The following is a 21,923-nucleotide window of genomic DNA, read 5'->3' as shown; positions in this document are numbered from 1 at the left end:
TTTGTCTCCAAATGAAAATATTTGAATTATAGAAGTGTTTGTGTGCTCCAAAAGTATTATTAAACTGCCTTGAAAGTTATCATATACACTTATCTGTGCCAGGCTTGCTTGGTTCTAGGAAATAAATACAACTAAATAATATTTTTATACAAATCATATTGGTCTGAGTTCAGTCTGAGTGTGTGCCATAATTTGCTGATTGAATGTGTACAACAAATGCTTAACACTACCATCTGATAAAGCCTTACTGCTCGTCCACACTACCACAAATAGAGAGTAAAGTGCTATCTACTTTTACCTCTGCTTACCTTTTGGTGATCCACTAGACTCTATAGTATACAGAGCCAGCTTCCTACACTAATATAAAATAAAAAGTTGATTCTGGTCTAAGGCAGTAGCAATGCAAAAAAATGGTTATTAGTTTTGGCAGGGATGCCTGTAGAGGAAAAACTCTTTCTGGAATCTCTGACAATACCAGAACCATTGTTTGTTTCTAGCTTTGTAACAGGGGACACTAAATGTTAACAGTGAGAATTGTGCTTAGAACTCGTGCACAGAGGTAAAACTACTTCATAAATGCCTAAGCAGTTCTCACAAGGATACTCTGAGGATAAGTCTTAAAAGGCAGCAGAGGCTTGGTGTGAACCTTAAGTTGTTATGGACTCTGACATAACTTCTGATGATTGGGAACTTCCGAAGGGTAGGCTTTTTAAAGTAACTTTGTATTGATCTTAAAATAACAAAAGTGTTATATTCTACCCCTAAATACACCAAACTATAAATTCTGAGATTTGTTTTACTCTGTAACCAACACAAGTATTTACTTGTAGCAGCTAAACAAAGGGAATCGGTAGATATTGTCAGAGGGGAAAAAAAAACTGGGCGGGGAAGGAGACAAATAAAACCTACTATAAATACTGTTCAGTGAAAGCATACTGCATATTCTTATTAATTTTCAAGCTGCAATCTTTGATAGACAACTTTTTCATACTTTGCTAGACTAAGTAATCAAACAACGGTGCATAGCAAAACCCAGTAACACTTAAAATGTTTTTTTTTGCTGCAGCTAAAGCACTAAAGTACCTGGTTTGTGAGAAACTGTTGCATAATATGTGACTGCAAGAAATTTAAATGGGATCATCATTGATATTCTTGCTTAGTTTTTAACCAAGAAACTGATCCGTTTTGTCCAGTACATCAACTCTCAGTCGCTCCTGTTCCACAGTCCCATAGCATGTGCATCAAAATTCCTGGGTCAAGTCCACATAAACAGTAGCGGCCTCCTGTATTAGTTAAGCCTCACACCAAGATCAAACTAATTTCTATCAGTAATTCCTGCGTCTTGACACCACAGGGAGCTGTGCCTATCCAGCTCAATCATTTGTCGCAGACAGTTCGGAAATTTTCAGTGACAGCAGTTAGTTGTACTTTATTAACTTATTATGATCCAAAACATCTGGTCTACCTCTTGGTATATTTCCCCACTTGAGACTGTAAAAGATTTGCTGACCTATTCACCCTGCTACTCTACTTTGGAGTTTATATTTTCATTTTAGGTGTTCAAAGTGGTCAAAACAAAGTCCTTCATTGCTTGGATTTAATGCGGATATGTTTTGTATCTAATTCTTTCCATTTATGCTTTCACTTCACCGAAGGAGTTCTTCACATTTCCCTGCCCTGTTGTAAACACAGTCATTTAGTTCTCTAGTTCTTCATTCTCTCTGGCTTTTTGAAGTAGAAGTTTTCTATAATGTAGCAAATAGACCATGATCAGGCCGAAAGGGAGGTTCAGGCACCACTAGCAGTAAAGAAACAAGTGTCCTTTCTTAGTTATGAGCTTGGTTGACAGAAAAGTGTCAACTGAAATATCTAATTAATCCGCTATGAGCCTCTCCTGGAACAGTGCATTGATTACAGAAATCCAAGAAACAATGGAAACTGTCACAAGAGGACATTTGCATTAATATGGAGCATTATATTAACCGACTCAATCCAGGTAAGTTCTGCTAATGTTTTGGAACAATGAGCGGATGCCCCAGATGAAGAGCTAAGAGAAATGTGGAAATGAAATTTAAAACCCCGCCAAAGCACAACATTGTTGCAGGTCAAGTCAACAATTGTTGCAGACCTGGTGTCAGCTAAAAATATAAAGAGATGAGATCCAAGGGCTTGCTTGGATAAGCCTGTTCCTGAGTGACCTGAGCCACTGCAGGTATTTGCTAACTTCTGACTGTAAGCAATGATGGGACTCTTCATTTTGTCGATCCAAGAGCTCTCGTCGATCCCAGCTCTTTTCGCTTGCAGCATTTGGGAGTAGAATATGGTATGGAGGCCCTTACGAGAGCTGTGGACCAACATTTGTGCTTCCACTATTGACTTTGTACACTCAACAAGTATGGATAAAACCAAAATGTATTTGGTATATCGGGAACACTTTTTTTTTTTTTATCAACTCCGTTTGACAGTGGAATAAAAAGCAGGTAAGTAGTATATTGGTGCAAAGACTTTACATTAGGCGGAATAAGCATCTCACCTTCCAGTATCCCCCAGCACTTCGGTCTCATCCCCAATATCAATCAAGCTTTGTGAGTGACAAGTATAGAAATGGTTATGGCCCCAACAACCCAGAAGAAGCAGAATCATTACATATTTGGTCCTTGTAAGCATTCCATGACCCCTAGACTTTTGTCTATTTTTGGGAGGAACCCTATCCCTCATACACCACCTTCTCAGCTAACATACCCAAGTCCATGTTGTGCTTTGCATCCACCATTTGGGGTGGCTGCTCAGCCCCCCATGTTCTTGCAATGTTACTTTTGGCAGCCATTAGTTCCAGTGTCCCCCATATGTGCATCATGCGATTCAAGTCCATTGCACTCCAGATATTTAGGAGACTTCATTCGGCTGAGGCGTCATTGAACTCAGGGTATCAGGTACACTTGATCACAAGATAGTGGCCTGAAGCACTTGGTTCATTGGAGAAAAAAAATTTCAGCTGCACTTCCAGGTTAGAATATGAGCTTATTAATTAACAGCTGTGCTAATTCGAGGTTGTGTGGCCAATTGGTTGAAATGGTGCATAGGGTTTGGTCTTGCTGGGCAGGGGGAGAACATACTTGCATGTAATAAAGAAAGCCATGATTTGGTTAGTTATGAGTGGACTATAAAGGTATCTGCTCACACAGCTCTGTTTGTGGCAAGGAATTAGGGTTCTTTAAATGGTATTAGAAGATGGGGATGTGTAGTTGGTTAAGTTGTGCGAGTACCTCAGGATTATATTAACTTCTAGGTTGATAGGTTGAAATGGGAGAGTACATTAAAATAGTTGTGACAAACTGGGGGTCTATTCTTTCATAGATCCTTGGCAGGGGTGCTAATTCTTATCAGCCTTGAAAGGTCTACAGAATTAAGGCTTTTATGTCTCATTGCATTTTCCCATATACCAAGAATGGGTAAAACACTTAGATACATCAGGCTCCTCATCTCGGGCCAGATACAGGGCACACATTTGTATATGTACATCTTAAAAACAATACAGGATACCATTCTAAAGTCATTATTGGGAAACCCAAATTAATACATTAAACCAGCAAGTTGTAAAAGAACAATCATCTATTAAGGTACTAGGCCGACATTTGAAAGTGATAACTGGAAGAGTGATCATGTACGCTATGAATGGAAATTATTAACACTGTCTTGCTCCTCAAAGTGGCTTCATGTTGACGTTTGTTTTGTTTTCAGGGCATCACCTATGATCATGTAGAACTGAATGTATATTTGAATGGAAAGAATATGCATTGTCCAGCTTCAGGAATCCGAGGCACTGTCTACCCAGTAGTGTATGGTAAGGATAAAACATCTCTTCACAAACTCATTACCTCTTGACACAAAGTGTACTTTATGCGTTTGTCCTATTGTTCAGTCAACCAATTTCTTTTCCTCACTCTTTGACCTACCGTTAAAACCGCTGGTTACTGTCCTCAAAAGAAATCCTGATAAGAGTATAAAGTGCTACTTTTTGTGGGTGATCTCTTGATTACATTGTCTTGGCCATCATCCAACACCTATTCTGCTTCAAATGATTAGATAGTTTATTAATAATCAAAATTGATGGCATTGTAACAAGCATATATACAATGGAATTTTGAAGACTGCTAGGCCTCAAACCGTGTATTTGAGTTCAATTTTGGCTTTACACTAATAGCCATAATCCAAGAAATCTGAATCCTTGCTTTGCTGAGTTGAAACCAGATAGCATTCAATGTAATACCTTAGAATTTTAACTGTGAGCAAAAATAAATACCTCATAATGAGGACTGCAATATGATTTGCCACCTGTGAATGTTCTCAAGTGTTGATCAAGTAAATAAAAATATATTTTTTTTCTGAGAGGAATACAAATACCCTCTGATCTTCCTGAGGATATTAAGAATGTATTAACAAAGTTGAGGTTGCCCGCAAAGGTATAAAAAAAAATGAGGCAAATGTAGGGACTACTTCCAGGAATTGTTTCCTTTGCGAGAAATCTTGCCCTTCAAAGTGAGCTGGCTTAAAATGTCATGGTTGATTGGGAAAAATAAGCCTGTAAACATTTTGAGCACATATATTATGGCATTTTCCCGTGTCTGATGTTCTCGTCAATTGTGTATAAAAACAATAAAAAGTTTAAAAAAATGCATGAACAGAAGGTTTGGATATATGGACCTGAACAATTGTCATGAGGCATTTGTTATATCAAATGTCACAGTTAGTGGTATAGGTGACATATAGCTAGGACAACCAGTCAATTAATTCAGTATTCTGAGTTCAGTAGTAGATCCTGGAATCTACATCTCATAATTAGATTTTGGAAGTCACGAAAATTACTTCCTTCTCTCAACAGAAATATGGAATTAGTTGCTGTTGTCGGCAGTTTTCGGGCATAAGCTTGAACAAAATGTTTCATTGCCCCAATTGGTTGTTAATATTTTAGTATTGCCCATTGAACAACATCTTATAAAGACTATGATTCTTTTCCTCAACTAAGCTTATAAGAAAGGGGTTGTGGTAAGAAGGAAACTACATCTTTTCTTTCTTCAGTATTTGGCAAATCTTTGAATCCAGCAATCTTCTCGAAGTTCACCTTTGCCCCTCACTCCTCAGCCAGCACCAAACAGTTACTAATCATCCTGTTAACTGTGCCCTCTTTGGTGGACTACACGTTTAGCACAACCTTAATGTCACAGATAGTCCCATGTTGGTCTTCACACTCTTTTTTCCCCAGGGTAGGCCATTTGCCTATTTCTAGTACCAAAACACCTGCAGACTAAAACTCTACATTATGTGCAGGTACCTGTACCAAGAAAGGGGGGTCCCAAGCCCCTAATTATGAGACCAAGTCTTTGTCCAAATATTCCTTGCCTTATGCATTGGTCTCTGATGTAGGGCTCTCCATGTTTCTGGACTGCTCCTAAGCATAGGCACCATTCTGCTACTCTGACATGACTGAGCCCTAGGATTACATGATCCTTGTTATACACAGAATGTCCCCACCCCAAGACGGAGCTGCACATCTTTAGAGTTGCATAACATTCTATGTGAACCAACTCCTATAATTCTATGGCTTGTAGCTGCTAGATTTCATCCTATGGGTGCCGAAGCCTCCTGTAAATTAGTCAGCAGAAGGCGCTTTAACACAAAGGTTTCGCTACCTCATCAAAGCGAAGACTTGGGTGCATACTACAGAAAATTTCCCACAATCTCTTTGGCTCTGGATTTGAGTTGCGGTGATAGCAAAAGTTCAGAGCCTAATTAAGTTGATATCATATGTTCTGTGATGTCCCACTGTAAACCTTTCTTAAGGAGTTTGCTATAACTGTTTGAGGACCGAAATCAAGCCGCAAAAGGTCATGGGTGCTGGACATAAGCAAAATAAAATGCACCTGTCTTCTGCTACTTACAAACTCATTCAGTGCATTATTCTATCACACCCCGACATAAAAAGGGCTATTGCAATCTTTGCATGTATGCAAATGGGTTCCCCAGTTTGGAAACGCCAATACAGGATTGCTTCATAGGTTTAAAGCTATTATAGATGGGTAACCACGTACATGCTTCATCTTTCTCGCTAGGTTTAAAGATATTGTCCTCCACTTTTATTTTTGTGCTGTTGAAATCAACAGACTGTATGCACAAGTAGACCTTAAAGTCGCATTAATCTTCAGCAGCTAGATGTATGCGGTTCAATATTTAGCAATGTTGAGCCAACGTTATGAAAAGCCTTTCTTTACTGAGCTGCTGCTTGCATCTTACTTTTTATTGGGATCCAGCTGATAGGCACATTAAATGTTTCCTTGATCTAGTTGAGTATTAGCTTAATGAGTATCTCTGTGTCTGAGGGTTCTCCTGTAACCTAAACAATTAATCTTGCTTTAATTATGAACATCCCGACTGTATTTAATTTTCTAACCGGTCCTACATTTCCAGTCATGACAAAGGGAGATTGTTAGTACCAATTGCAAAGTTTGCTGCCTAGAAGTGAAAATTGCATGCTTTGCTTTTTTGTCCCATTGGATGGATAACATAGTATTTTTCAGTGAAAGGTTGCTTCATGCTGCATGATTTTGTCAAGGTGTTAACAGTCATGAATGTTTTTTTCTGGCGGATGCTGAACCACATCGACTGCCAATGTTATAGTTGTAGTCTGAGTGTTTTGAACCCATCATGCATCATTGTTTTCAGGAGACAGCTCAAAGTCTCTGGAAGAGATACTTGTCTGCTTGCCTTCCTGGAGGAGGAGTTTTTTTTTTTAGAGATTTATATAGCGCTAACTAGACCCGAGACATTGGGTATCAGACCGCTTTACATGAGCACCAGTTTCGTTAGAGAAGAAGACATTCATTTTTGATAGGCAAGGGGAGATTAAGTGATTTGCCCAGAATCACAGGATGTTGCGCATAGTTGCCGAGACTCAAACCCGGTTCCCCGGCTTCGAGGTCGACCGCTCTAGCCGTAAGGCTACAGCCTCTCCCCTCCCCTCTCTGTCTTGAACCAGACACTGCTGAGCTTGAACAGGCCATAGTAGGGTATTGATTTTTATTGCAAATCTGGTCCAAGGATGCTGAAACGTCACTGTGCGAGGATAGCCAAGGCGAATCATCCATTCTTTTGATCTTGTTTTCAGATATGTTTACAGCTGGCAGTTTGCTTCAAAGATATTTTGAACAGCATGAACAGGTCAATGTGGATGCAACTGAAGTGGGTCCTGTGACTGACCAGCTCAATTGCACACAATACCCAGTGTGGGCCAGGCACTGTTGAGGTTTCCCTCAAGGACAATGTTTAGACTGGTTGCAGAAGCGTATGACTAATACTTTTTCTCAGCAGAAATGATGGAGGGTAGCTCAGGTGGCCTTGGACCCTGTATAAAGCTCGGGGCTGAGCCTTTGAAAAACACAGATTGAGGCATTGGAAGGTGCTGTATGCTGGAAAGAAGATGCATAACAAGAGCTAGCTGCAGCAAGCCATGCCAATCTACACACAAGCAAGGACTAGATAATATTTTCTCACACACTAAGTTACTCAAGCTTGACGAGCAGCAAAGTTTTCTATGTAGCACACCAATATATTCATCTCAGTCCCAACTCAATTTGTCTACCTTAATGTTGAATATATTCTTAAGTATGTTAACTATCACCTTGTCATGAGTAAGGACAGTCTGAAATACCTCCTCAAATAGTGATGCAACTAGTACACTGAGTAAGCATACCTTATGTGCACAGCATATAGTGTCCTTCTTACCAGAGTACCAAGATGATTCAGATATAACTAACAATCTGAAAGAGACAATTAGTTATGGATTCCTCACCTTAGAATTACCCCCAGGTGTCAGACTGGATCCGGAGAATTTTTCTTCAGCAGTACCCCTGCACGTCGGTAGGTGGCATTGGTCGACTCCGCATTCATCATTGGCGTCGCTGGAATGACCTCACGGTATCTACTTAGACGCCGCCCCTGCACGCTGACGTCAGTTCTTTCTTTTTCTGCGCCAGTTAGCACAGATCTGGAGAGAGCAGTACCTCGAGTCACTTTTTAGGTCTCGCCTAGCGACACAGCACATGCGCTTCTTGCTCGCGAGATTTAATGTCGTTGGTTTCGCTTTGGAAACAGGTGGAAGCTCCGCCCATGCTTTTCATTGGTGCGTGTCAAAAATGCTCGCTTTTGATTGCAAGGGAGGCATGTTTGTTCCCACCCTGTCTCCTGTTTGTCGTGCCTGCCCGGACAGGAGATGTGCACGCGCACGGCGTCTCTGCGGCGCTGCGACTTCACACAAGGCAGACACATGCCGTTTAGCACTTTGTTTACTGTGTGTGAGGTAAGTTTCTGAATCTTAGCTATAGCAACATGTACTGTTCGTCGTGAATTACGCTTTCACATTGACAATGCTTTCTGCTTATTTTACATCCTGCCCCACACAGCACTTGGGGCGTCGGCTTCAACAATGGTGGCTGCTTCTTGTTTTCATTTGTAGCGCGCCATGTATGCTTTCCCTTTGACAATGCCTTCTGCTCATTTTACATTCTGCCCCACACAGCACTCGTGAGAAGCCAGCTTCAACAATACCGGACGCTTCTTGTTTTTATGTGCAGTACCCCATGCGCCCTTTCACTTTGATAACGGCGGCTCCCCATATTTAACTTGTTGGAATTCCTCGCTCATACCGACAGCTGCGCATGTTTTAGTTCTCCATGCCGCCCTGTCCTTCCCTCAAACCTTCCAGGGCTCGGTCACTCCCTTACAGTCTGCCTGTTCTGCTGAAGTTCCTAGGTCCCGGTGCCCTCTGCCAAGGGCTTTATTTACCTTTCCAGCTTTGTGGAAGGGCATGTCCAGGCTGCAGGTGGTTTCGTAGTCTGGGTAGGGATTCTTCAAGGAACACACGTCCATCTCAGACGTGACCCCGAACTACAGCTTCACAGCGTGCATACATCTTCCAGACATATTTGCCCACAGAGCAACCCACTTCACACCCTTATGGAACACTTTGCACTAGTACCAGTTATGTTACACAAGGACACATTCATTTTGGTAGGCACGGGGAGATTACGTGATTTGCCAAGAATCACCAGATGCTGAGCCAACATAGAGGCTGGAACCAGGTTCCCCAGCTCCGAAGTCAACAGCTCGGGCTAGGCGACCTTATGTAACTTGAAACTGTTGTCACCCGATACGTCCTCCTTAAACCTCATTTGTAACGGTTGTCACCTTCTGAGTACTGTATAGCACTCCGATTCCCTTGGGTCATGTACGCACATAATAAAACTTTGGAAAATACAAAATAAGGGAGCATACGACATAACTGATAGGGATTCTAGAGCTATGCCGTGTATGTGGACAGTCGCGGTGCTTGATTTATAAAGGGCAGAGGCATAGCTCTTCAGAGAAGTCACTAAGTGCTGACTGGGGTATATACAAGAGGGTAGTCACACTCGGTGAGCAAAGTGAAACACTTATTTTGACTGCCCCGAGCCAAATGGGGCCTAGAGTGCTTACGTGCATACATTGGGGCATAGACATCAGCACTGTTGTGGCACAGCCTTAGTTGCTAGTTTGGCGATGTCTGACGTGCTACTGACCTCTCCACAGCCATGCCTACCTAACAGAGGGGTGGGGGGGTGACTATAACCTTCTCTCCCATTCATTCTCTCTAACACACTCTTTCTACTAATCTATCTAGTCTTCATTCGCCACTTCATACACAAACTACCTATTCCTCTCAATCTTACTTGCTATCTATTTTATACAGCTCTCACCCCTATCTATTCACCATACCACATAAATACACTACACACCACACAATTCAACCCCACACTATTTCAAAACAACATACATCCACTCCTCTCCAAACAAAAAACATAAGTAAAAAACTATATAATTTACAATGGCAATAGCTCAAACTCTTGCAAATACAAGACCTATTGCATTGCAAATGCTTGTTGACTCTTTTTGCGACTTTTTGTCGACATCTTTTCGAGTCGTCCGACTCCTGGTGCACGTAGGGATGCCCCGTCCTCGAACCGGCTTCAAGGCCATGAACCCAAAGTCTTTGCGGGAGCGGTCCTGAAAGCTTCTCGAGGCCTGGCAGTACACTCCGTGCCGTTCGAGGTCCAGGAGCCATCACCACCACTCCTCGTCGAAGTCTTTGTCTTCAGGTAAGTTGAAGCACAAGAAGAAGGCTAAGAAGCACCGCTGCTCTTAGCATTCTCCTCGGCCGACTCGAAGCGGAGGGTAGTCGTCCGGCTACGCCCGCGGAGCCTGTTGGGTCGACTCCGGCCTTCCCTCCCTTCCCGGGAGCCGGAGCAACCCCAGCTCAACTTCGTAGCTTTCACCAAGCCCTCCATTCCATCGTAGGACAGCACAACTCTGCCAGTTCACCTTCAGGCCCCGCGGACTTGGTTGGGGGCTCTAGGCCTTCGATGCTGACTGCTCGGCGTCGCAGGGCCCCCAGGGATCCAAACCTGGATCAGGATCGATGCCAGTCGACCTCGTGATACCTCCTCCGGCGCCGAATCCAGTGGCGACACCTCCGCCCCCTCTGACGCCGGTTATGTCCCCAGCCGACGTTGACTCCAGCCTCCCCCTGGTGTTCCCTATCGCCCTGAGTAGCTACCAGAGGTGGTTGAGGAGGATTGGGAGGGATTTGTGGACCCTTTGGCAGACCAGTTAAAGGAACCGGACTGGAAAGAGGAGTTGGGTGAGGCCAGTGGTCTGGACACCTCCCCAGACCTTGCCATGCTATGTCCCCCTACCGTGGCTACGGAGGAGGGTGCACCGTACGCAGTGGTGTTGTGTAGGGCAGCTGAGGCCTTAAACCTTGAGCTTCCTATGGTGGCGGTCAGGACTAACCTCCTGACCGAGGTGCTTCAGCCGGCGGTGGCCTCTTTGGATCCCCTGCTGCCGTTCAGTGAGGCCCTTGCAGACATCCTTTTGGGCACTTGGTCCAAGCCCAACACAGGGCCGTCTGTGTACAGGATGAGTGCCCAGTGCCAATGCCACTGCCCGGCCCTGGGCGACCCCATTTTCCTCTCCCAACACCCCACCCCTGAGAGCCTGGTGGTCCAAGCCTAGACTTCCAGCGGCGCATTCCCTACTGCACCACCTGATAGGGAATCCAAGAAGCTGGAGCATTTTGGGAAGAAAATGTTGTCTTCCTCCAGCTTAGGACTGCATGCCTCTTGGGCAGTTTACCACACTCTGTGTGGGACACGGTTGTGCAGGTGCTGCCGCAGTGTCCGGAGGATGCTGGGCCTTGCTCTTCCGTGCAGTGACGAAGGGAGAGACGCAGCAGCAAAGTTCGCCATCCGATGTGGGCTGGACACGGCCGACTCGCTAGGCAAGACGATTTCAACGTTGGTAGCCCCTAGACGCCACACCTGGCTGAGGTCCACTCGCTTTTCAGGTGATGTCCAAGCTCCACTTTTGAACATGCCCTTTGATAGCCGTCGCCAGTTCGCCGACAAAGCAGACTGCGAGCTTGAGCGCTTTAAGGACTCCGTGGCTACAGCCAGATCCATGGGCCTCGCTTCCACCTCTCGCCCCACGCAGTCTGCTTTTCGCCCCTTTCGTGGCTTCTGAAGGGGTGCCCCGCCACGTTCCACCAAGAGCCACAGGCCTGCGCAAGCTGACCAGCCTCAGCTCGGCCGGGGACGTGGGACCCACTGCTGTGGGTTCTGGGGGTCAGCGGGCGGGCCAGTCCACCATCGCCTCCTCTGCAGCAGCCTCCAAGCCCTCCTATAATGACCTTTTAGGAGCACCAATCGCCAGTGGGCGGCAAGATTCACCATCACCTCCCTCACTGGCTCAACATCACATCGGACAGATGGGTTTTGCAGATAGTCCGAAGGAGCTACTACTCCCCAACCCCCCCCCCCCCCCCCCACCCCCCTCAAGACTACCCCTCAAGACTACCCCTCCATCCAATACCACCATCGAGGATCACATGGCCCTTCTCCAATAGGAAGTTACAGCCAAGGGAGCCATTGAGCGAGTTCCTGCCCCAGAAGTAGGTCGTGGTTGTTATTCCCACTACTCTCTGGTGCTCAAGAAGGACAAGGGTCTGCATCCAATTTTGTTTCTAAGAATATTTTTATTAGAAACATTGAGCATCACCAATTAGCACGATCTATACAAAAGTTAGCCTCTAGCAGCACCAGTACTTTTTAAACTTGGTAAATCAAAACTTATACATGACTTCAGGAACCATCACAACACCATTATAACATACCCGCCCCGTTACATTCCATCCATCACCCCTAATCTGACATTTGGACCGCTTCCGATCTTGGTGGTTCACAAATATACCCCTTGAATTTGTTCCAGTCTCCCCAGACTCTTGCCCATTTTTGGGGACATCCCGATGCACATATACCGACCTTTCCGCTACCATAGCTTCATCAATGTCCATACACCATTCCTGCAGCGTAGGAGACTCGCCCGACCTCCACCTTCTTGCAATATTCCTTTTAGCATCCATGATTCCCAGTGTTACCCAGTCCTGCGCTGGGTGGGTTAGGTCAGTCGGCTCCCACGTATTTAACAAACATCGTTTCGGTTCTGGAAGCAATGATTCTCCCACAGTTTGAGACATAGTCCTCATTATCTTGACCCAATATGCCCTAATCTTCGTACATTCCCATATCGTATGGTGGAAAGTACCCTCTTCCCCACAATACCGCAGACAAAATTGGTGTACAGCCATCCCTATCTTGAAGAGGGTCACTCTGGTGTAGTCTGTACGATGAAGTACTTTCAGTTGTATCAACCGCAAGCACGCCGGTATTGCAACCTCCCGAGGAGACGACAGTGCCTCCTGCCACTCTTCGTCATCCAATTCTCCCAGATCTACAGCCCATTTCTGTCTAAGTGCCAACATGGGGTCAGGCAAGTTGTTTATCAACTTACGAAAGGTGAAGGAAGTGGCCCTTTTATGCATATATTCATTCAGCAATCTATCCTCTAAGGGAGTAGCCTCTGCCAAGATGGTGCCTGTAGGTAGAGCCGCCTGTAGTGCATGCTTCACCTGCATGTATCTGTAAATTTCCGACGGGGCAAGTTCATATTGGGCCTGCAGGTGTTCCTGCATCCAATTTTGGATCTCAGGAACGTCAACCGCTTCCTCCGGAAGGAGAAGTTCAAAATGTTGACACTGGCTCAGGTCCTGTCTTCCCTTTACCCTAGAGACTGGATGGTAGCGTTGGACACTTATTTTCTTATCCCCGTCCTGCCGGCCCATCGGCGTTACCTAGCTCCTCGGGTGTTCACGAAGTTGATGGCAGTGGTCGCAGCTCATCTGCGCAGATGAGGTGTTCCTGTCTTTCCCTATCTCGACGACTAGCTGTTGAAGGCGGGCTCACCCCAGGTTGTCGCCTCCCACCTCCAGACTACGGCCAACCTCCTGCATTCGCTGGGGTTCACCGTCAACGTGCCGAAGTCACACCTGATTCCCTCTCAGAAGCTCCTTTTCATCCGAGCGGTTCTGGACACAGCGCAATTTCGGGCTTGTCCTCCCGAACAACGAGTCCAGGATATTTGGGCTATCATTCCGATCTTTTAGCCTCTCTCCTGGGTTTTGGTCAGAATGACCTTGAGGCTACTGGGCCTCATGGCCTCCTGCATCCTGCTGGTGGACTATGCTAGGTGGCATATGCGGGCTCTGCAGTGGGACCTGAAGTTCCAGTGGGCACAGCATCAGGGGAATCTTTCCGATTGCATCCAGATCTCGGAGGGCACTGCACATCAATTGCAGTGGTTGCTTATGAACCTGGATTGGGGCAACGGCAGGTCCCTCTTCCTTCCCCAGCCAGAGTTCACAGTGGTGACAGATGCATCACTTCTGGGGTGGGGCAGGCTCATGGGAGAGGCGGAGATCAGAGGCCTCTGGTCTCTGGCGGAGTACGGGCTCCACATCAACCTTCTGGAGCTTCGGGCGATCTGTCTTGCACTGAAGGCATTCCTTTCTTCTGTCAAAGGGAGAGTAGTGCAGGTGTTCACGAAAAACACCACCGCCATGTGGTACTGCAACAAACAGGGCGGTGTGGGGTCGTGGACCCTAGGTCAGGAGGCACTTAGTCTCTGGAAGTGGCTGGAACGTCAGGGCATGTCGCTGTTGGTTCAACACCTGGCAGGTTCTCTGAATGCCAGGGCGGACGAACTCAGCTGCCGGTGCATGATGGGTCATGAATGGTGTCTTCACTCAGAGGTGGTGAAAGGTCTCTTTCAGCGGTGTGGAGAGCCTTAGTTAGATCTATTCGCCACCAAAGAGAACACGCAATGTCAGCAGTTCTGTGCTTTGGAATTTCCAAGGCGGCACTCACTCGACGACGCTTTTTGTCGCGAGTGGAGTTGCGGTCTTGTATACGCCTTTCCGCCTATACCACTTCTACCCAGAGTGCTGAAGAAGGTCAAGCGCGACCCGGCCCAACTCACTCTTGTGGCGTCGGACTGGGCTCGAAGAGTATGGTATCCCGAGCTCTTACACATGGCCATCGATCCTCCGACCGGATTGCCCCTTCGGGAGAATCTTCTGTCGCAGCAGCAGGGGATGGTCCTCCACCCGAACCTGTCTAGCCTCCACCTCCTGGCGTGTGGAGATTGAGCTGGGACAGTTGACAGCTCTCGGCTTTCCTTCCAAACTTTGTAACGTTAACTTGGCAGCCAGGCGTCCCTCCACCAAAACTGTATACACCTGTAGATGGAACAAATTTGAGGCATGGTGCGCAGCAAAGGCTGTGGGTCCCCTTTATGCACCCCTTTCAGAGGTTCTTCTCTTTATTCTTTTTTTTTGGCCCAGCAGGGCTCTGCTCTGTGCACTTTAAAAGGCTATCTTTCGGCCATTTCAGCCTTTCTTCGGCTTCCTGATCAGCCTTCTCTTTTCAAGTCCCCTATTGTAAATCGCTTCCTTAAGGACATTACTCACTTATTTCCTCCAATTCCTTAAGCCCCAGTGGGACTTGAACCTGGTTCTGACCTACCTTATGTGCGCTCCTTTCGAGCCCCTGCATATAACTGTCCTCTCAAACTTTTGACTCTTAAAACTGCCTTTTTGGTTGCCATCACCTCTGCTCGCAGGGTGAGTGAGCTTCATGCTCTTTCTTTCAAACCTCCTTTCCTGGCTGTTCATCGGGACAAAGTTGTCCTTCGCACTAGGCTTTCTTTCTTTCCCAAAGTGGTTACCTCTTTCCACATAGGACAGACCATCACTTTGCCCACCTTCTTCCCACCCCTGCACCCTTCTAAAGAGGAGGAGAGGCTCCACCGTCTGGATCCAAAACGTGCGCTTTCTTTCTTTCTATCTGGATCGTACAAAACAATTCCGGGTGGATGAGCAGCTGTTTGTTGGCTATGTGGGCGACAAGGAATGTCGGGCCGTGCAAAAACGAACCATCAAAATCTGCTATTCCTTAGCGAAAAAAGAACCTCCAGTGGGGTTGCGTGCCCATTTCACCAGGGCCATGGCAGCAACTACTGCTTTGGGTCGTAGAGTCCCCCTTCATGACATCTGCCAGGCAGCTACGTGGGCTTCATTGCACAAGTTTACCAAACACTACTGCCTGGACAGCCAAGTCCGGAGAGACGCCTTCTTTGACCGTTCAGTTCTCCAGGACTTTCTGGTGTGAACTTAGTTCGCAGACCACCTCTGGGGCTGGTATTGCTGGAGTATCTATTCTAAAGTGAGGAATCCATAACTAATTGTCTCTTTCTGATGAACAAGTTACTTACCTCCGGTAACGATATATCTGTAAAAGTCATATTAGTTATGGATTCCTCACTGCCCCACCCATCCTCCCCGTTCTGCAAACTGACTTCTAGGGTAAGGGACTTCCCTTCAGGGCCCTAGTTTTGTGCACCATTGGTCAGTGTCTTGCATGGCACTGCGCTTCTGGCTTGGAATGTCCTGTAAAGAACTGACGTCAATGCGCAGGGGCGCTGTCTAAGTAGATACCACAAGGTTATTCCAGCGACCACGACGCCAATGACGAACGCTGAGTCAACCAACGCCAACTACTGACGCGCAGGGGTACTGCTGAAGAAAAATTCTCCAGATCCAGTCTGACTCCTGGGGGGTAATTCTAAGGTGAGGAATCCATAACTAACATATGTCTCTTACAGATATATTGTTACCGAAGGTAAGTAACTTGTTCAATAGGCAGCAGCAAGGAGGATTTTCATTACATTCTGAAAGAAGAAATGATTAGTTAGGATCAGGTGATCACTCCTGCCCGTGAATCAGTAGAATTGCTAGCCCATTGTTAGTCCCATGTCATTTGCCATGATTATACATCACTTTGATTGCTCCAAATGCAAAACAGAAGATACAAGAGATCCCTTTCTACGTAGCGTGCTTGTTGATCTCATACAGTTGAGGACTTCCAGAATGTGAAGCAGAGACTAGATTCCAGTTTTCCAGTTCGATGCAACATTTAAAGCCTATATTCTGTCAGCAAAGACAAACAAAAACCTGTACCAGAGTTGAAGGAAACAAAAACACCTTTTATCAGTTTCGCAAAAGGCTTTCTGTAATGAGTGTGTCACTGACTCTTCTGCTGAGCAGACTGGTGGGAGATCTCAGCCAGAGACTAACAAAACATGTGACACCTTTTGTGTGTTTGATATAACGCCCTTCGTGACCAAGGGTATGCTAAGACTGGGTCCCTTGCTTATAGTGTCACTGGAACCAAGCTGCACTTTACTGAAGAGGCCCAGTTAGGTCAAAACTGGTTTTAGGTTGCTGTGTTCTGGTTCAAGGGGGAGGTGGCTTGGCAGTTCATGCTGGACTATTTCTACTGTAGCAGGACAAGACTGGTTTGCACATGGCTGGGTCTAATCTGAGTTGGCATGGTGGTCAAAAGAACGATGGGTTGGAATGCTACCCTGAGAGATTGCAAGATAAATTACAAGCATTAATCCCTTCACGTTTTATGTGTTTGCAGTATTTTTCACCAACCATTGTGCCTCTCATGCTACTTAGTGGATCAGGTTCTGAACTAGTTAGTTCCACATTCACAACAGACTTTGTTTCCAGGCTCCTATTTGCAGATCTTGCAAGAGGACATGTCTTTTTAGTAACCCAAATCTCCTGTTCTATATGGTCAGAATGACTCAAAAGCAGCCTGCAGTTGTTCACTTTAGCTTCATTTTATGTAAATTGCTTGATGTTTCAATCTTTCTCTCCCTTTTCCAGAGAACAGAATCCCACTGTATTTGTTTCTCTAGTAATGGTGTCTTATGCCACCCTTGTGGACACAGTAGGGATTTCCTACTCCCATCTGGAGCTGCCCTCACCTATTGGTACACTAACAGTATATGTAATGGCTGTAGGAAAGTGCCCTTTCTTTGCATGGTTACCCCCCCATTTTTGCCTGACATCTGATGCAACCAGACTTGATGTGCCCTGGGTCCCTGCCAATCCGGTTCCCAGGGCCTGTGTTCTTTCCCAAAATTGTACCTTTGTATCCACAATTGGCACATCCCTGGCCACAGGAAAGCCCCTTGTAAAAGGTACCGTGGGTACCAAGGGCACTATGACGAAGGAAGGCCTCTGGGGGCTGCAGCACCTATTGTGCCACCCTTAAGAGTCCCTGCACCTTAACCCACACACTGCCACAGTAGGCTGTGTGTGTTACGGTGCTGTGAAAAGTGGAGAGTCGACATTGCACACACCCCTGCGTGCCATGCCTGCAATCCACTGCCTAAGGCCTAGGTAAGTCACCCCCTTATGCAGGGTGCACTAGTCCAACGGTGAGGGTACAGGGGCATTAGCCCCGTACCCCTACAGTGTCTAAGTCAGTTTGTGGACCTTGTAAGTGTAGTAAAGCCATAAAGAATATATGGTCTGGGAGTTGGTCACTACGAACTCCACTGCTCCATAATGGCTTTACTAAAAACTGGGAAGTTTGGTAGCAAACTTCTGAGCACATTCAACCCACACTGATTCCAGTGTGGGATTTAATGTAAAATGCACTCAGAGGGCTTCTTAGAGATGCCCCCTGAAAATCAACCAGCCCTGATGTGGTTCCTGAATGGCTGCCCACCATTGCTACCACTTGACAGGTTTCTGGAACCCCAGGTAGAGGGCCTCTACTCTCTGGGTCCAGAAACAAAGCCCATCCTAGGCAGAAGTGCCATGCTTCCTCCCCCATGATAAGCTTGAAAGGCCTTCCGCCTTTGGATGCTGTCCCTGCCTTTTGCTGCCCCCAGCAACTGGCTCCCACTGGTTCTGATCCCACCCCTCAGGTCAGGGAAGCGAGGTGAAGCACACATCTCCGCCCCCTCCATCTTGAAGATGAGGGGACTCAGCCAGTTGGGAAGAGGCTAATGCCCCCTCCCACTGGTGGGTAGCATAATAAGGGGTGTACCCACCCCAAGGAAGGGACACATTGGTCCCAACCTACACACCCCTTTAACGTGCCACTTTATTTAGCAACCCTCAACCTTGCCATCTCAGATTCGAGGAAGAAAGATGGACTGAAAAGCCGTGCTGACTCAGGAAGAAACCGAGGACACCAACTGACTTGGCCCCAGCCCTACCGGCCTGTCCCAACCACGACCTACGTACAGTGAAGGCACCGGCATGTACGGCAGCAGGAGACCCCTGGAGCTCTGCAGACCTTCCCTGCACTCAACTATCAGACTGTCTCTCGTGAGCACCGGATTTGTTCAAACAAATGACTAACCTTCAGAGTCTGGACTCCACAATTCTGCAACACTCTGCACCCGTCCGCCGAGGTCGAGTGGCCCCATACTCCAAAGAGGTCCCCCCAGCGATCCTACATTGAGATCCGGTGACCCTTGACCTCCCACCCGCTTCGAAACTAAACCTGCTGCCTTTACTTGAAGGGTCTCCCGACTGTGACCGAAGGTGGTAAGCCAACTGTTCCCTTTACAGCGGTCCAGGTAGTCCTGTCCAGCTAAGGCGGACCGCGACCGATCGCAGCCTAAGGAAACAGACGCCTAAGACACTCCAGCCCTCAGTGCCTTCCCTGCCTTGGGTGGTCCAAACAACAGTGTCCAAGCATCCTCCCAGACCCCCATCACCTTCCCAGTCATGGGTTGCCTCCAAGAAGTCCCCCTGACCAAGCCTGCAACTTTCTGATACAGACTGTCTCTGCTGAGAAGCCTAGGGACCCGACGTCTGCTCTACCTCCTGCACCTGACTGCCTCGGTGTCACTGGTGGTGCAGTTCTTGTGTCCGTTGTTGGCCCCTGCAGTGCTGACTGCAACCATAGGAGCTTTGCTCCCACTCCTAAGTGGCCTGCTTGCCAGCAGACCCCAACCAAAGGCCCCCTTAGCCTGCTGGCTATTGTTGGGCCCCTGCACTCGGCTGCCACAGTGCTGCTGATGGTGCAATTAGTGTCCACCTGGACCTTAGGTAACCTTGGTCCTAACTCCGACACCTCAACTTCGTAAGTCAAATACTTAGCTCAGAGTTTGATAATCATTTTCCCTTCCACAGCGACCCATAGTATGAGATTTTGGGTCTAGAAAGTGTTCTATGTAGAACTGCTAATGTATGGGGAACAGTGAGCACTATTGTAAAGTAATCGGAGAGTATTTACTGTGTAATTCCAAGTATTCTGGCAAAAATAGAGAGATCAACCTGTAACTGTTACAATTACAAGAACAACTGCATTTCCTTCAACCGTCGTGCATTTGAAAGTATTTATTACCTACCTGTACCAAGTCCCGCTTGGTTCTATAAATAAACCAGAAGTATACCTTTTTATACTTGCCTAATTGGTCTGATTCTGTCACAGAGTGTGTGACATCAGCCTTGATTGAGTGAATACAATGAATGCTTAACCCACCCTCTTGATGCGGCTCGACCAAACGACCACAAATAGAGCTGTTAGTGATTATCTAACTTCGCCTCTGCTATACCTCTGGGGACCCACTGGACTCTGTGCACACTATACCTTGCTTTGGTATAGTTTGTGCTGAGCCAGCCTCCTACAATGGCCAATTCATGAAGTTTTCAGCTTTGCCTCACAATCCAGTTCCTCTTTGGTTCTGGTATATTTGCAAACACAATGCTTGCATTCTCAATTTATTCAAAGGTCACTAGGAATCCTACATGGCCCTGAGTTGACAGACTCCCCCCCCCCCCCCCCCCCCCCCATCCCCCCCCCTGCTTTCTTTAGGAAGTTAATGCTGTGATTGCCAGTTTCGAAGGGTTGATTCTACAAGCTCACCATTAGAAAATGGGTCCCCTTAACTAGTGTTTCTGGTTCCTGCGCCAAAGCTAGCTGCTGTTCCATCTACTTACCTATCGCAAAGCAGTGCTGATCTGCTGGGGTTAACACTGTCACATTCTCTCCCACTTTAGTCTGGTGTTACTGGTAATGAGCCTGAAAAGGGCAGGACTTTTCTCTCCAAATCCAGGTTTTACCATCCCCCTTAACAATGACATCAAGTTTTGCTGTTTGGTGGCAAGTCAAGTAAGTGAAAGCGGTTTCAGACTTGAAAAGACCCTCTGAAGCAAATCTGATTTCAGCCTTGGTGCTCCAAGATGATTGTCCGATGAAGATTTCTCTACAGGATTAACATGACGCTCTCTACCCATGTTTCAAGGTACACAAATTGTTCTTCCATCACTAATCTGACATAGACCTGGGTCTAGTTGGAAGAGGCAAGAAGACATCGACCCTGTACATAACGTAAATATTTTCTTCAATATCTTGATTTGCCTTGAAAGGTTAAGCATGGCTATTCTGTTCCAGTGCAGGTATTCTATTCATGTGTTGTGAATGAAATAGAACCTGTCCAAAAAAATATGCTTCTCATTTAGCTTCTTTTGCACTTTTGAAAGCCCTCAGTCTGTCTTTTTTTTTTTTTAAAGAACAAATGTTCTGTTATTGTTGGACCTGCCCGTGGGATCCTTGGTAATGGGAGGTGACTTCAATTTGACGATGGATGGCCTACTCGACAGATCCTCGCCCAGACGTGACCCGACGCATAGCTCACAACTCCGTGATTTTACTAATGCTCTAGGAATGATAGACATATGGCGATGGTCGCACCCCCAAAACACACACTTTACGTTTCAATCTGGTGCGCATGGCAGCCAATCACGGATTGACTATTTGTTCACTCATGCCCAAGACAAACTTAATTTTACTCATTCGGCCTGCTTTGCGAGGGGAATTTCCGACCACTCCCCTGTCCTAACGGTCCTCGGGGTTCAACGCGTTAGACTGCCTGGCCCAATCATGATACAGCCATGGGCACTAAAGATCCCACATATTAGAGAGAACCTGCGACAAGACACAGATTATTACTTTGAAGAAAATTTGGGATCAGTAAAGTCGGCAGTGACACTCTGGGGTGCATACGGTGCAGTGATCAAGGGGAGGGCTCTATCTCTGATGGTGGACCACAGAGCCAAGTGTAATCGGAGGGTGGTTGAACTGGAAACTGATATTTTGCACCTAGAGGGAGCCATTTCTCAGGGCCCTGATCCTGACACCCAGCACCGTCTCAATATTAAAAGACAGGACTATAGGCAACTGCTCCTAGAGTACGCCACTAGACGTTCCCTGGCTACTCGTCACCGGATTTATGAGCAGGGTGAGTGCACAGGTAAACTACTGGCATGGCTGGAAGGTAAGGAACCCATTCCGGACACGGTCTGGAGCCACGTCATGCGGAGGACGTGGAAGGGTAGCGGGAATGCCCGCTTTCAGCAGGTGCACTTCTTCATCGTTCACAGGGCGTATTTGACCCCGGGAAAGATTAGCCGGCACTTTAAGGTGCAGGAGGCTGCTTGCCCGCGCTGCTTCACACTGGGAGCTGAACTAGAGCATATGCTGTGGGGGTGCCCGAAGCTCGGGTCGTATTGGGCTGAGGTGGGAGAGATCTTGAATACTGCGACGGATAGGGAGGTCGAGTTTGAT

At 46.6% G+C, this 21,923-nt stretch overlaps 1 protein-coding gene across 2 annotated transcripts in view; it reads left to right on the top strand.

Annotated features, from left to right (window-relative positions):
• The window catches only part of SPRYD7 (SPRY domain containing 7), an 875,965-nt gene that overhangs the window by 846,802 nt on the left and 7,240 nt on the right, over positions 1–21,923 (top strand). For both annotated transcript variants that reach the window (XM_085621932.1, XM_085621931.1), the window contains one exon: positions 3,742–3,844. In XM_085621932.1, the coding sequence (XP_085478058.1) occupies positions 3,742–3,844 (103 nt within the window). The remainder of the gene's footprint in view (positions 1–3,741; positions 3,845–21,923) is intronic.

Source organism: Triturus cristatus, chromosome 8, assembly GCF_964204655.1.
Source record: "Triturus cristatus chromosome 8, aTriCri1.1, whole genome shotgun sequence".
Taxonomy (NCBI): domain Eukaryota; kingdom Metazoa; phylum Chordata; class Amphibia; order Caudata; family Salamandridae; genus Triturus; species Triturus cristatus.
This window is presented reverse-complemented; position numbering and strand designations above follow the sequence as displayed.